We start from the raw sequence: 16,684 nt of genomic DNA on the forward strand, positions 1-16,684 counted from the left end.
CAGCATACAAGGCTGGGTTTGTAATCATGAAGTCAAAGATTTGTTTTTTATTCAAGTCTTTTATTGATGTTGTGAAGTCAGGGCTTATCCAGACCACACAATATCAAAGCTACGGAAAAAGAAAGGAACCATTACAGTAAAATGAGCAAAGAAGAAAAGCAGTATACCAGTAAACATGCTTTTGGGTGATTTTGCTTAAAGAAAAAGACAAAGAATCAGACTATGTCAATAAAATAAGATAAAGGGGCAAAAATAAAAGCAAGGTTTCTTGGTTTATTTTCAGAAAACTGACAACTGTTAAGAACAAAGCCAAAGATCAAACCAAATACAAAATCACTGATGAAAACTATTTGAAAACTGTAAGTAAGTAAAGTAAAATAAGGTCATTCTTTTAAGAAATGGAACAAAAATTAATGCTGTGTTTTTTGTTTTTTTTTTTTTTTGTATTCCAATACAACTTGATTCACATCAAAACATGAGTTGTGAGTTATTAAGTCTTACAGGAAAAGGTGATAGATAGTCTTAAGGCACGTCCAAGCTGTCTCTTTTCTTAATTACTACAGTTCCACTTTATGGTTATGATACATTCAGCTGCTTTTATTTATTAAATATAACTGCCTGGTTGTGACTTTTGTAGGGGGTATAATAGAAATATTTTATTAATAGAAGTAAATAAACTATCTTACCACTTGGCTTAATTTTTAAGCATCTTACAGCATTTGAATTCTGTTTTTCCCTCCTTTTCTTTCTGTACCTGCCTGCATCCACTCGTTTTATTTTTTAACACATGTGCAATAATGAAAAGATTACTGGATCAGGAGTCAGGTGGTCTGAATTCTGCCCTTTAATTTTCTTATCAGTAAAAATGATGTCTAAGGTCTCTTGTATTACTAACACTTTATAATCTACTAGAGGCCCAGTGCATGAATTCATGCACCTCGAAAGGAACTGTGGGCCACGAGACTGAGGTGGGCACAGGGGCGGGTCTCTGCCCATCTTCCATGCCTCTGCCCAGCCCCTCCCACTACAGCCCTGGTCCCCTGTCTGCTGGCAGCCCCGCTCCTGCCACCACTCCCACACACTGCGCCAGTCCTGTGCGCACCCGCTGACAGCATGGAGCGATTGGGGCCTACGCCAGCAGTGGGTGCGAGTGGCAGCTGCTGCCCTGATCGCCCCTCAGGAGCAGGAGGATGTGGAGAAGCCCTCAGGGGCGATCGGGGCTGGCACTGGGCGCCAGCAGCGGGTGCAAGCAAAGGCTCTGGCGCTGGTAGCGGGTGTGAGCACCAGGTGGGACCGCGGCACGTGGGAGCAAAAAATTTTTAGAGGCTCGCCCCATGACAGTGACCGGTGCCCCGCCTTGGTCTGGTGCCTCTGCTCACCTGCTCCACCATCCCATCGCGGCCAACACCCATGTTCCGCACTCTGCGCCTGCTGCTGATATCCGCCATGTTCCGTGCATGACCCCTGGTAGTCAGTGCACATCATAGCGACTGGTTGTTGGGTTGTTTGGTTGTTCTGCCATTAGGTCTATTTGCATATTAGCCTTTTATTATACAGGATATTATAATTTTACATGAAAATTTAATGCATTTGAGGTAAATATTTCCATAAAAGAATCTTTTTTGCCTTCATGTTATTTCTTTTTTTTTTCTTTGAGAGTATTACATATGTCCCTCTTTTTCCCCCATTGACCCCTCCAGCTCATCCCCCCCATCACCACAGCTCTCACCACCCCATTGTCTGTGTCCATGGGCTATGCATATATGTGTACAAGGTCCTTGGTTGATTACCTCCCACCCACCAACCTTCCCCCACCTTCCCTCTGAGATTCCACACTCTGTTCCATGCTTCTATGTTCCGGATTCACTTCGTTCATAAGTTTACTTTGTTACTTAGCTCAAATAAGAATCTTTATTAATGCTAAAATATTTGCATCAAAATTTTAGCTGTTAAGTTGAAAGTTTCTCATTATGAAATTTTACCTATAGTGATATATTTTGTGGAAAAAATAACATTCCAGTATTTTAACAATGTCTAAAAGGGTGTGCCGACATGAAAATTAACTGGAGATTGAAAAACTATAAATAAAAGTTAGCTCTACATTAGGAAAGCTCTTCCCCCAAATAAGCTGGTATTTTTGTTGTTTCACAAAAAAGTATTTTCCCTTTTATTCTCCTTTTTTATTAATAAACTAGAGGCCCGATGCATGAAATTCATGCAAGGGGCTCAGCCCTCGCAGCCCCAGCTTCATCTGAAAGGTCATCTGGAAGGATGTCCTGTCTAATTAGCATATTATACTTATATTATTATAGATTATTATAGATATTAACAGGGTTGGTCTCCTGATTAGTAATCCAGAACTTTTTATAAGAAAAGACAACAGCCTACAGAGTTAATACTTTAAAATATTTTAAAAAAATCAATCATTATTAAAAATTAGTGATGAAATGTGTATGTATTGCTGTTCCCTACATATCAAATTTGGTCAAATAATAATTCAGTGAAAATGATCATAAACTCATACCAAGGAGCCACGATGAACTTAGCTTATACACACCTGCTGAAACAGAAACATGATCTGGATCCATGGTTGAGGTTCTTGGCTGATGAGAATAAAACTGGATTTACTGTATAGGCAGTAATGGCCCTTCAGGGAGCAGGTGAAGAACAACTTGGCTACACAACTTCTAACAGAATCTAGGAATAAATACACATAGCGTTGAACATTCGAGTCTTCTCGGAGTTACACTTTATACTTCAACACACAAACACCTTTAGAAATACATTCTTCAGTTTTCAGTCTGACAACCAATAACTCCAAACAGCTGTGTATTTGGGAGTGGATCCACTTCATGGAATGTAGATTTAAAGGCAGATGCGTTTATCCATCTTTCTCCGGTTTTAATGAACAATGCATGAGAATCTCCAAGCAACTAACATGGAAGAGTTAACTTCTCTCAAATAAAAAGGGAGATACTGTGTCATTTCCTTCTTATTGGGCACCTTGAAATGATAATGTGGGAGGAATAAGCAATTGGATGGAGGAAACCCAGCCATTTTTTGGACGGTGGATGGTGGTGTGTCATGAATCAGGGCCCTGGTTCACTTGGTTGTGCAGGGGCCATACAGACAGCCTCCAAAGTAACTGGCCAGAAGTGTGGTTTCCTGTGAACTGGCCTGGTCTGATTCTAAAAGGTCATTTCATCTTGAAGAGCTTCAGCAAGGAAGCTTAATGAGATCATCCTTTAAGGACAAGAAAGTGGGGGAAGATAGTGGCGGTGGAGTAGAGTAAAAGTGGTGAGAAGTCATGTATAGGAGGAGCCATTTAATCTTTACAATTCTACAAGATGGGCATTATTCTTTCTGTTTTAAAGATGAGGAAGCTTAGTCTATTTGAAGGTCAGTGTGACCTTGGTACATGACACGCAAGAGATGCTCCACAGAGAATATCCGGACAGATGAAGGATGCTCAGGGATCCAGAAAAAATATTGCTGAAGGCTGCCTAACCTGTGGCAGAACCAGGATTTGAAGTCAGCTGAGCTGATGCCATGTTGGAATGCTTTAGACACTACCATACTGGAATCTTAAAATCTGTAGTCATATTAACAGCTCATGGAGTATTTTTTGTTTCAGAATTAATCTGACATTCTACATGAAACGTATTGAAAATTAATGGATTTAGTATGCCCTACAATTACAAATGAGAATGGATTAGCATTTATTAAAAGTGGATGGGGACCCTAGTAAGGTGGCAGAGTCAGTCCCTACCCTTGCTCCATCAGGTGTGAAAGCATAACAGGCTTTTCAGGAAGAGTTTGGAAGTGTTCAGGAAAGGTGACCAATGACAGATTAGGGGAGAAGGCACTGGAAACAAAGCAATAAAGCCACAAGGCAATTTAGAAATATATACTGGGATCTTAATACTATTAAACAGCTTTCTGTGATTCTGAAACATTGGTATGAAAGAACCAGTTTTCATGAAGTTAATTGTTTTGGGGAATTAAAAAATGTTGGGTTGAGCATTCAATATCCTTGTTTAAAATCAGAAATCATTCCTGCATTCTGAGGGTGAATGATGGGTCATGACATGTAAAGAGAGTTCGAAGTTTCGGTGGGAAAGACCAGGAGGCCTGGATCTGGGAAAGAAAGACCTCAGACTTGAATGGAGCACCTATCGAGTTAAAATTGCCCTATCAGAAACTGTTTGACAAGGGTAATGAAAAATACATTTTGGCACCAATGCTCTGAAATTTGGAATTTAATCTATACTAGAGAAATAAGAAACAAGTATATCAAGAGAGCCACACAAAAAAATGGTATTTGAAATAAATTGAATGTATATAGACATTGAGATAGCAACATGTTTTGCTTTAATAGAAAGTTTCAAAAGCAAAGTTCTTTCCTAAGAACCCATGCAGTGGCATGTCAGTTGTAAGTTGAACTTCAGACCTCTGCCATGAAAAAATGTTTTTTGTCTATTTACTTCTCTAAATTCTTACTGCTCATTCATGTTTTCTTTTGAAAATGAACATTGCTTAGATTTATTTACTCACCCAGAGTCTACTAGCTTTCTATACACAAACCACAGGGGTCCCAGATCACATTAAATGGGTGAAGTGGTAGAGCAGAGACCTTTAACTTAGAAGCATATGCAATGGCTGGAAAAATAAATCAGTTCTGTGATAGAAGGTTTTTGTCAATATTTTCAGTAAAGCTGACCTGTATCAATATTTTTCTTCTCATTTTTTCTCCCTGAGCTTTCCTGGTTTGGAAAGTTTGCCCCACAGTATTAATATTTAGTTGTTATTTTTTCTCTGTAATTTTCCTCCCTCCTGTTCATTCAATGGTATTGAATGGTAAACATGCAATAAATGGTTGTTGAATAAATAAATGTCAGACACTGTGTGGGAGCAAGAGGGACCATGATATTGACCCTACTCTTAAGAGGCTTACAGCACAATAGGAGGAATGTCTATAAACAACATTGCTTATAAACATCTAGAAACAGCATTTACAAAAAATTGGTTTATGCCCATGAGATGATGGAGGGACACACTATTATGACTTTCAGAGAAATGAGCAGCTTCTTCTCCCTGAGGAGGAAATACTTGAGGTGAACCATGAAAGATGATCATGATTTTGAACTTAGAAAAGGAGTGAGGGAGACAAACATTTTAAGTGTAGGAAACACCCTAGAAAATAATCACACAAGGTAGGAATGTTCAAGGTAATTCCAGGTAGTAAATTTAGTATATGTGGGTCATTAAGACATGGTATACTCATACAATTGATGCCCAAAGGGTTGTTCATTTTTCTAGACTTAGATGAAGAGAGAAAAGATCAAATGGGAGAACCATCAGAAAGAGCATCTATACAAATTTTCTTAAGTCCATAAGATACTGAAGTTTTGGGGGAAAAACCACATCATATCATACCATTTGATCAACATGACTTATGACTGTTGATGTTGGCCTTGATCACCTGGCTGAGGCAGTGTTTACCATGTTTCTCCACTGTAAAGGTACTCTTTCCTCCCACCCCCCACTTTCCATACTGTATTCTTTTTAAAAAAATCCTCACCTAGGGATATTTTCCCATTGATTTATTAGAGAGTGGAAGAGAGAGGGAAGACAGAGAGAAACATCAATGTCAGAGAAACACATCGATTGGTTGCCTCCTGCATGCACCCTGACCAGAGCTCAGGCTGGGGAGGAGCCTGCAACCAAGGTATGTACCCTTGACCGGAATTGAACCTGGGACCCTTTGGTCCACAGGCTGACGCTCTATCCGCTGAGCCAAACCAGCTAAGGTTCCACATTGTATTCTTTGAAGGGAGTTACTATGTGAAAGTGGGGAGTTTGTTTTACCTCCTTGAGGGCAAAACAGCTACATAAATTATGTGGAATTCTTCTGCATAGATTTGTCTCTTCCTTCTCCAGTTATTTTATTTAAATTATTTAGTTAATTATTCTACTGGTATGTGCATATAAATACTTACTTCATACTTTAATACTATTTTATTTTTGCTCTGATTGTTCCAGCTTTGGCCATTAGGAGTTCTTTCAGTTGGCTCCTGTGTCCATTTCATGTGCCCTCATCATTGTGTGGGTGAATGTGTGTGTGTGTGTGTATGGTTCTTATTTTAGTACTTATTTACTTTCTGGAACTAAAAGATACTCCTGACTCATTTTGTATGATTCCTGCTCCTGTCTTGGAATCAGTCATTTTCCCAAGGAGTTCTGGTTCTTTTTATTGGAGAACTAGAGGCCCGGTGCACGAAATTCATGCACGGGGAGGAGGGGTGTCCCTCAGCCCAGTCTGTGCCCTTTCACAATCCGGGACCCTTTGGGGAGGATCCCTAGGCCTGGCTGGCGATCAGGGCCTATCAGGGCTTTCCTTCCCCCAGCTGCCGGCAGCTGGTGCTGCCCCCCTCGCCCTCGCCACTGGTTGCCTCCCTCTGCAGGTGACAGGCATGGGGTACGATCACTTGGCTGGCCTGGGCCTCCCTCTGCGGGGCGATCGCTGGCGGGCCCCACACACTCACCACAGTGCTGCAGGCCGGGTAGCTTGGGCCTCCCTCTTTGGGGTGATAGATCATGGAGCCTCACCATCAATCACCCTGCAGAGGGTGGCCTGGGCCTCCCTCTGCGGGGTGATTGTGGGGTGATGGCAGGGACACCCGACCAATCTCATTGCACCCGCCTTGACTAGCATGTTCGTCCAGATGGTCATTCTGCTGTTTAGGCATTCCGTCAATTTACATATTATGCTTTTATTATTATAAATGGTATTAGAAATCAAGATCTGAGTGCTAGGTGTGCTTATTGCTACTGAGGCAACATTATTCCTTGGCCCTCTCAGCTAAAAGAGTGAGGAAATAATATGTGTACACTAATATATATACACATATGCAAATTTTTTCTATATATAACTGTCTTTATCTATATTAAGCTAAACATAAGTTCATACTGATGACTTCAATTCTAATTCTTTACCACATGCAAAGTTTAGCCTTGCTAACCTGTAACTCCCACATCAACAGTAAGAAGCCTAGCTCCTATTCCCTTTTTTTTTTTAAATACATTTTTATTGATTTTAGAGAGGAAGGGAGAGGAAGAGAGAGATAATCATTGATTGGCTGCCTCCTGCATGCCCCCCCCCCCCACCCCAGGGATTGAGTTTGCAACCCGGGCATGTGTCCTTGACCAGAATTGAACCCAGGAACATTCAGTCTGTGGGCCAATGCTCTATCCAATGAGCCAAACTGGCTAGGGAGCCTAGCTAGCTCCCATTCTGTTAGTATTTTTATCTCTGTGCACTACAGAAGGCAGAATCTCTCTCTCTCCCTCCTACTCTCTGTCTCTGTCTTCTTCTCTTCCCTCTCCCTCCCTCTCTCCTCTAACTCTTTCTTAAAAATCTTTGTGTATTTAGCCTCTACTATAGTGCTTGGCATAGAGAGGCTTCCTTCAAAATATAATAATAATATCTATCTACACTAATAAAAGAGAAACATGCAAATTGACCGTACCTCCACTATGCCCGCAAGCCACGCCCACCAGCCAGTCAGGAGCGAGAATGCAAATTAACCCAACCAAGATGGCTGCGGCCAAGGAGTGAGCAGGAGGCTTGGATTTCCCCAGCAATGGAGGAAGCCAAGCTTCCCCCCTACCCTGGCTGGCCCTGGCCTCTGCTCAAGGCTACAAAGTTTCAATTATAGAAGATAAATAAATCCCAGATACCAGGGCCTCCGCTTGGGTCGCCGGGGGGCGTGGCCGGCCTGCAAACCACCACAGGCCCCTTGACCAGACCTCCCCACGCCCCAAGGGAACCCCCACCCTGATCCGGGACATCCTTCAGGGCAAACCAGCTGGCCCCCACCCATGCACCAGGCCTCTATCCTATCTAATAAAAGAGTGATATGCAAATTGACTGTCACTCCAACACACAAGATGGCTGCCCCCATGTGGTCAAAGATGGCTGCCCCCATGTGGACACAAGATGGCTGCCACAAGATGGCCAGCAGGGGAGAGCAGTTGGGAGGGACCAGGCCTGCAAGGGAGGACAGTTGGGGGCAATCAAGCCTGCAGGGGAGGGCAGTTAAGGGTGACCAGGCCAGCAGAGGAGGGAAGTTGGGGGCAACCAGGCCTGCAGGGAAGGGCAGTTGGGGGGGGGACTCAGGCCTGCAGGGGAGAGCAGTGTGTGTGTGGGGGGACCAGGCCTTCAGGGGAGGGCAGTTGGGGGGGACCAGGCCTGAAGGGAAGGGCATTTAGGGGTGACCAGGCTGGCAGGGGAGGACAGTTAGGGACAATCAAGCTGTCAGGGGAGTGGTTAGGGGGTGATCAGGCTGGCAGGCAGAAGTGGTTAGGGGCAATCAGGAAGGCAGGCAGGCGAGCAGTTGGAAGCCAGCAGTCCTGGATTGTGAGAGGGATATCCGACTGCCCGTTTAGGCCCAATCCTAAATGGGATTGGGCCTAAACGGGCAGTCAGACATCCCTTGAGGGGTCCCAGATTAGAGAGGGTGCAGGCTGGGCTGAGAGACACCCCCACCCCCGTGCATGAATTTCATGCTCCAGCCTCTAGTCTATAATAATAAAAGCATAATATGCTAATTAGACCAGACGTCCTTCCGAACGAAACCATGGCAGTGGGGGCCGAGGCAGAGGTGGCAGAGGCCCCTGGCTGCTGCGGCAGCAGGGGCCGAGCCCCTTGCATGAATTTTGTGCATTGACCCTCTAGTTTTGTAATAATGTTTTAAAAGTCTAGTGGAAATTCTAAATCAAGCAAAACCATAATAAAAAATAAGATTTTAGTTTATATGTGTGTGTGTGTGTGTGTGTGAATTACTTAAAATATTACAGCAAGTTAATATGTGGAATAACTAATATTAGTGTTTACTTTTATACCAATCACTCTGTTAGGTGTTTTATATAATTATCATTTTATTCCCATAGTTATCTATTATTATCTCTATTTTTACTTAAGAGGTTAAAGTGTCAGAGAGTTAAGTGACTTAATCAAATAAGATGCAGAACCAAGATTTGGACTCAAGTTCATCAAAATGTAAGACCTATGTTTTGTTCACAAAATGATACTACCTCCTCCACAGTCACTGTCTAATGGATTTGAATCTGCGTCCCCAGCCGAGTTACCTATAATTTCTGTGGGGATAGGGTGGACAATCCAAAATAAATTGTCTGTCTTTAATAAGACCATACAATTTGTCCAGACCTAGAAATATAACCTAAGGCATTAACGTTTATGTAATTAATATATAGTCAGCAAAATTCACTAACCTGGTGGTAGGACAAATCCTATATAATAAAAGCCTAATATGCAAATTGACTGAATGGCAAAATGACCAGTCGCTATGATGCACACTGACCACCAGGGGGCAGACGCTCAATGCAGGAGCTGCCCTCTGGTGGTCAGTGCACTCCCACAGGGGGTGCGTCACTCAGCCAAAAACTGGGTTCACGGCTGGTGAGTGCAGTGGCAGTGGCGGGAGCCTCTCCTGCCTCTGCTGCAGGTGGGTGGTAAGGAGCGAGGGGTTCCAGACTGCGAGAACTACCCCCCCCCCCCCCCCCCCGCCCCACCCCGGCCCAAGTGCATGAATCTCATACACTGGGCCTCTGGTCTTTTCATAAGTCTAAAGGGCCATGGCAAATCTATAAAGAAAAGCTCTTCCTAGGCCTGTGTAAAGTAGAAATAATTGGCCTCTTTTATCTCTAAATATAGTAGGAGAAAATAGGGGAGGGTTCTGAACCCAGAGGAAATAATCAAAATGAATAGGCTGGGAGTTCCTTAGAGGTGAAGAAAGCTAAAGGGAGGGCTGTGGTGTTAACTTTAATGGCCTGTGATCTGCTATCAGTTGATAAGTGGTTTTACTACTTATCTATATTGGATCTGAGAAACACACAGTTCTTCTTGGTAGACTAGACACATGACTCATCTCGCAGGGCGGCCAGTTATGTATAATCTATGCTATCATATACTTTTTATTTAGAGATTAGTGCCTTTTAAGAATAAAAATAGAATATGGCTTTGATTTTTATTATAGCTAGTAGAAATATCAAAGAGTTGGCTTTATTTTTTGGAAAAAGGAATGTTAGCTCTTGTTTTGAATTATTTACCAAACTTACACTGTGAACGTCCTCCAGCTAAATAAGGGTCAACTAAAAGAGTCTGGCTTGCTTCCCAGGTTTTTCAACTGAGTCATTCTTCTCCACATCCAAACTATATTTCTAGAATGATTTATAAAATTCAAACATGGGACTATTTTGCTGAAATTGCTAGATTGCTCATATAAATAAGCAACAGATTCAGAGAAGGCATTTGGAGGGACTTAGCAGGAAGGGAGCTAATTTTCATCGCCTCCTTACTTTGTACCTAGATGCAGGTGCAACATATTACATTGAACACTCATGAAGCAGGTCTTGTTCTCCCTGTTTTATGGAGAAGGAAATCTCAAGATCAAACTTCCAGGAAGCAAATGAGCAGGAATTTGAGCCCAGGCTCCATAGTTCATTCTCCTTCGAATGAATCATAAAATAAAGGTAATAGAAGTACCTCAAAAAGCAAGTATGGTCCAGTGGAAAGATCCTTGGCCCAGGTGTCAGATAACCAGGGCCTTAGTGGGTAGACTATTGTGCTATTTCTCCCTGTCCTCTTTCTTCTTCCTCCTCCTCCTCCTCCTCCTCCTCTTTCTTCTCCTCCTCCTCCTCCTCCTCCTCCTCCTCCTCCTCCTCCTCCTCCTCCTCCTCCTCCTCCTCCTCCTTCTTCTTCTTCTTCTTCTTCTTCTTCTTCTTCTTCTTCTTCTTCTTCTTCTTCTCTTCTTCTTAATTTAAATTGTTTATTGTTTAAAGTATTACATATGTCTCCCCTTTCCCCCATTGTGTCCTCTTGCTTATTATCTGTAAAATGGGACAGGCTAAAAAATTGATCTAGAATGTACTTTCTAAAATTTTATATTTTTATTTGCTTATTATCTTTCTCACTCTAGGGTGTAAGCTCCATGAGAGTAGAATTTTTTTTTATTGAGGTTTTAATCATTTTTAGGTGTACAGTTCAGTGGTATTAAATACATTCAGATTGTTGTATAATCATCATGCCCATCTATCTCCAAAAATTTTCATCTTCTCCAACTGAAACTCTATACTCATTAAACTATAACTCTCCAATTACCTCTTCTCCCAGCCCTTGGCAACCAGCAATTTATTTTCTGGGTATGAATTTGGATACTTTAAATACCCCAGATAAGTGGAATCATACAATATTTGTTCTTTTTATGCCACTCAGCATAGTGTCTTCAAGGTTCATTTATGTTGTAGGATACATCAGAATTTTATTCCTCTTTAAGGCTGAATACTTTTCCACTGTATGTATATACCATACTTTGTTTACCCAGGCATCTGTCGATGGGCATTTGGGTTGTTTCTACCTTTGAATTGTGACTGTTGTGAATAATGCTGCTGTGAACATGGGTGTGCAAAGATCTCTTTTAGTTTCTGATTTCAGTTCTTTGGGGTGTATTCCCAGAAGTGGATTGCCAGATCATATTCTATGTTTAATTTTTTTAGAAACTGCCACACTAGAATGTACTGTTTAGCTCTGAAATTCTGTGATTTGATGAGGGGCTGTAGAGGCACACAAAGAAATGTATCTCTGATGACTGCTCAGAGCAGGGTTGGATGTTTGCCCAGGGCGATCAGGACTTGCTCTCAGCACTCAACACAGGACAGATGGCAACAGGGTCTGTTAGAGTAGATTTCCTCCTTCTCCTTGACACTAGCCAGACAGGAACCACTGGAGCCATTTCTTCCGTCTTCCATTTAATTCTTCTTTGATGTATTTCAAAGACATGGAATTCAAAATACTGACCCAGAATGAATAAATAATACTGTCATTTAACTATATAAATATCCTAAATTGGACAGAAAAGAAGTAGGAGGAAATGAAACTGGCAATTTATCTGATGAGATCATTTTCAAAGTAGATAAAATAAAACATGTTTTTGAAGTCAAGTCTAAATTACAATTTGGGGGGAAATGTAGAACAAGGTTATCACTCTAAAATACTTTAAAGTATTTTATTACTTGTAAAACATAATAGGAATGAAATACTTTTGATTTTGCCTGACAAATGGAGGAAGACATCACAAGCCAGTGTGAACCATTTACCAACCTTTAATTCCACATGATTTATAAAACATATTTTTGTCTTAGACAAAACTGTACCATCACTCCCAAATTAAAGTTTAGAAATTGTTAAACAGAATAACAATTATTTCATTAACGTTGATTTAGGAAACAGAGGAAAAGATATTCCCAGGTTAAAAAAAAAATAGATTCTCAAAAGTGAAGATAATTTTCTGAAATGACTGTTTGAAACAAGTCTTTAAGAATAGACAGTGCTTTCATCAGCTTGACATTTCCAGGGCTTGGTTCTGCAGTAGGTTCCCAGCAATGTGAGTTGTTGAACTCATGTGCTTAAGGAAAAACTACCAAATTTCTCATTTGATGAAGACATAGGGGCAGGAGGACAATGAGTAAGAAGACTGTCTTGTTTTCACTAAGCACTACTTATGACATTACTGGTTGAGAAATACATGGTCCCTTCTCAGCTTCTGGTTGGCCATTGGCCATATCACATGCACATGTGTGCAACTTCTACATCCAGAGCAAAGGTGCTGTCTTCATTTTCCCATTCATGGCAGAAATTTCAGCCAGTTGTCAAACAAGCAGGCAGATGCTTTCATTTTGGATGATCAGAAAAAGGTATTAAAGTTATTTTACAAATGATTGCTTTTTTTCTAGATTTACTAACTTAATATTTTGCCTCATTGTTTTCATTATTGACTTTCTCTTGATATATATTTTCTGAACAATTTGAAAATAATTTTCAGATATCCTATCTTTTAACCATAAATATTTCAGTGTGAATTTCCTAAGAACAAACTGTATTTTTACATAATTACAGTAAATTTATCAAAGCCAGGGAATGTAACATTGATACAGGAATATTATCAAATCCGTAGTTCATATTCAAAATTACAAGTGATTGCTTTTAAAAAATATATATATATTTTATTGATTTCAGAGAGGGAGAGGGAATGAGAGATAGAAACAACGATAATGAGAGGGAATTATTGATTGGCTGCCTCCTACACGCCCCTCTCCCCCACTGGGGATTAAGCACACAACCTGGGCATGTGCCCTTGATTGGAATCAAACCTGGGACCCTTCAGTCCGCAGGCTGATGCTCTATCCACTGAGTCAAACCAGCTAGGGCAAGTGATAGCTTAAATAATGCAAATAAAATTCTGAGAAGCAAAGGGAAATTTGGTAATTATATATTCAGAAATGTGCAAACCATAGGTGTACAACATCCTATTCTTTGGCAAGTAAAAATCATGTATTGGTATATGAACACACACACACATACACACAAGGGAGAAAGGTCTGTAAGGCTATAGGTCAACCAGTGACAGAGGTTATTCTGGGTTCAGAGGTGAGATTGGGCATGGAGACCATGGACTTGTTATTCTATACTAGAGGCCCGGTGCACGAAATTCGTGCACTGGGGAGGGTGTCCCTCAGCCCAGCTTGCACCCTCTCTAATATGGGACCCCTCGGGGGATGTCCAACTGCAGGATTAGGCCCGATTCCTGTGGCCTAATCCTGCAGTTGGACATCCTTCTCACAATCCGGGACTGCTGGCTCCTAACTGCTCACCTACCTGCCTGATTGCCCCCTAACTGCTTCCTTGCTGGCCTGATTGACCCCTAACTGCTCCTCTGCGGGCCTGATTGCCCCCAAATACCCTCCCCTGCTGGCCTGATCACCCCCAAGGCTTTTATTAGTATAGATATGACCCTGCACAGAAAATTTTACTAACCCTGCTTTACAATAAGGGCTTGACGATTGAATCATTAGGACCAGACACCAAGATTTCCTTTCTTTGAATAGTGGAGGGAATACTTATCTTGTCTTTAAGTTGCCCAGAAATTAAAATGAGATAATGACTTAGAAAAGTATAAAAGCACCACATAAAGACAACTGTCTTTTTAATGAAGTGGCAAAATGAAAAACACTTTTTATTCTCCCCTTCCTTCCTTTACAGCTTTTATTTAAACTTTGAAATTTATAAAAATTTCACTCCAATTTTCATTTCTTTACATTCAACATTATTTTGTATTGGTTTCAGGTTTTATATTAGTTACAGAATAGTGGTTAGAAAATCATATACTTTACAAAGTGTTCCCCGATATTTCTAGTACCCACCTGGCATCATACCATCATTACAACACTACTGACTATATTCCCTATTTAAGTGACAATGGGTTTACAGGTTCCTTTCAATCTTTCTTTTGTTTTTTTTGTCCTTCCTTTTCTTTCTCACTTCTTCCCTCATTTTCTTTATATAGTATCTCAATTGGCCATCAAAGCTCAGTGAAGTCACTGGGACATGCTTCATCCATTTTACAGACCAGGAAACTGAGGCCAATTCCAGTTGGCTGTGGAACTTGACTCAGGAAGCCATCAGAGCACACAGGAAGCCCTCAGAGCCATGCTCTTTGCGCTTCCTAAGGGGCAGCGGCCCAGCAAACAGAACAAACGTTCAGTCAGGCTTCCGAGCCTCTTTCTCAAGCACCTCTTCATTGCAGATGCTCCACATTCTTTCCTCTCCCCCCATTCTTTACTGCCCCCCCCTTCTCCGAAGCAGGTGGAAGGCTTCCCACTCACTGCCTAGGCATGCTCTGCTATGGGGCAGGGTGTAGCGAGCTTGCTTTTGGGTGAAGGCAGGAGCAGTAGTCACTGCCTCTGAAGTGTGAAGGCCGCCTGAGCGAGGCCCATTAGCACTGGGAGCTTCTCTGAATCACCTCAGTCAGTCCAGTACCCTGCACCCCTTCACTGAGGTGGCTCCACCCCTCAACCCCCGCCTCAGGGATGAGGGTCCTTGCCCCTCTGCCAGGAGTCCTTCCATGCCCCTTGATCCCTGGCTGGGCCCACCCACATCTTGGGGGCACTGCAGAACCTCTGTCTCTCTGCAGATGAGGCAGATCCCTGCCCTAGGTCTCCGCAAAGCTATGAATCTGTGGCCAGAGGCCTGGTCTGGGTCTCAGCAACCACATGCCTGCAATGTTCCCAGGGACGCTGGGAGGGGCTGGGCGAGTCCTGCCACGCGCCCCCGGGAGCGCCTGGCTCGGCCCGGACACGCCCCCAGGTGGCGATCGCCGCCCGGGACCCCCGGAACTAAGAGGACTGGGCACCGCCATCTTGGTCTTCTCAACGGCCGGATAGGCCACCCGGAGTCCCGCCCCCAGCCTCTCGCAGGCCCAATCATGGGCATAGCGGAGGTGCGGTCAATTTGCATGTTTCTCTATTATAAGGTAGGATACTTCTGTATTACTGTCATTCTCTCCTTATGGGATTATACTCATGTTACCTGTGTCATTTAAAAAGAAAAAAAATCATATACAATGAGAAAGTTGATATTGGCTAAAATAGGTAATTTAAATAATGTCTCACTAAATTACCATGCAATTTGGGGCTAATATTTATAGTTTTAAATGTATTTTTCTCTTTTGCCTTCCTGAGTTCACCACCTTTGGCCTATTCTACCTGCACCTCCATCTACCTGGCAGTCAACTGGGCATGAGAATGGTGGTATACTAAACATTAGATAGTTTTAGGAGTAAAAAGAGCAAGAGCAAGGTAAGATAGATTTTAAATACCAGAGGTGGATTATGCAGCATAACAATATCCTTGAAAGCAAAGCTTTTGTCTAAATTTCTTTATCTCCTTTTAGTCTATCAACCCCTGAGCATGGAGGACTTACATTATAGACCTGTGGCATGGCAGCCTGGTCAGGTCTAAGTTTGGCAGGGAGAAGACTATAACACAGAAGGAGTGAAAGAGACTTTTCAGGTCTGGCAGGGGTGATTGTGGAGAGGAGAGAGACAAGTGTGAAGCCATTAGAAGTGGTCCTGACTTCCCCATCTTTGGACTTGGGAAAGTGGGGATACATTAGATAAGTTGTGATAACGCTGAGGGCAATGGTGACCCTGAGGAAGGAGATCCATTCCCCGGTGGCTCCCAGGACCAGCACAGAGCAGCCAACTTCTTGAAAAGTACAGATCACAGAGCCAGGCAAGAAGAGGTCTGAGGTTCAGCTCTCATGAGTCACCCTTGCCTGGGTTACTATGAGTAGAGGAGGGAGAAGCTGAGGTTCTTGCTGGACAGCTGTTCACAGAAATAACCATGGGGGGTGGACAGAGATCTGGACTGTACAGACAACAGTCCAAGCCAGGTCTCAGAGGGGGCCACAGTGGGCGCTGAGGTGGGGTCAGATTGCCCAGGTAGAGCGACGGTCCTGCCCTTGTGCACAGTGCCTGGAGGATAAGTTACATCATCCTGGACTTCAGCTGGGAGTGCCCGCTAGGAGAGGGTAATCAAGCAAGCAAAGGACATCAATCTTTAGGTAAGAAGACATTCCCTCCTTGAACCCACACCCAGGCACAGTGCTTTTCTACCAACACAAGGAAATAGAATCCACTTCCTTATACCCCCCGATGTCACCTTTGGAAGATAGGTATGGGAGAGGATAAGAAAAAGAACATTTTCATCCAAGTGAGAAATTGTTTCTTTCTTTTCTAAAACATATGTTTTTATTGATTTTAGAGAG

At 42.5% G+C, this 16,684-nt stretch overlaps 1 protein-coding gene across 2 annotated transcripts in view; it reads right to left on the minus strand.

Annotated features, from left to right (window-relative positions):
• Positions 1–16,684, minus strand: part of VEPH1 (ventricular zone expressed PH domain containing 1) — a 194,730-nt gene that overhangs the window by 48,107 nt on the left and 129,939 nt on the right. For both annotated transcript variants that reach the window (XM_054713669.1, XM_054713668.1), the window contains exon 9: positions 2,558–2,697. In XM_054713669.1, coding sequence (XP_054569644.1) covers positions 2,558–2,697 — 140 coding nt within the window. The remainder of the gene's footprint in view (positions 1–2,557; positions 2,698–16,684) is intronic.

Source organism: Eptesicus fuscus, chromosome 3 (genome assembly GCF_027574615.1).
Source record: "Eptesicus fuscus isolate TK198812 chromosome 3, DD_ASM_mEF_20220401, whole genome shotgun sequence".
In the NCBI taxonomy this organism is placed as follows: domain Eukaryota; kingdom Metazoa; phylum Chordata; class Mammalia; order Chiroptera; family Vespertilionidae; genus Eptesicus; species Eptesicus fuscus.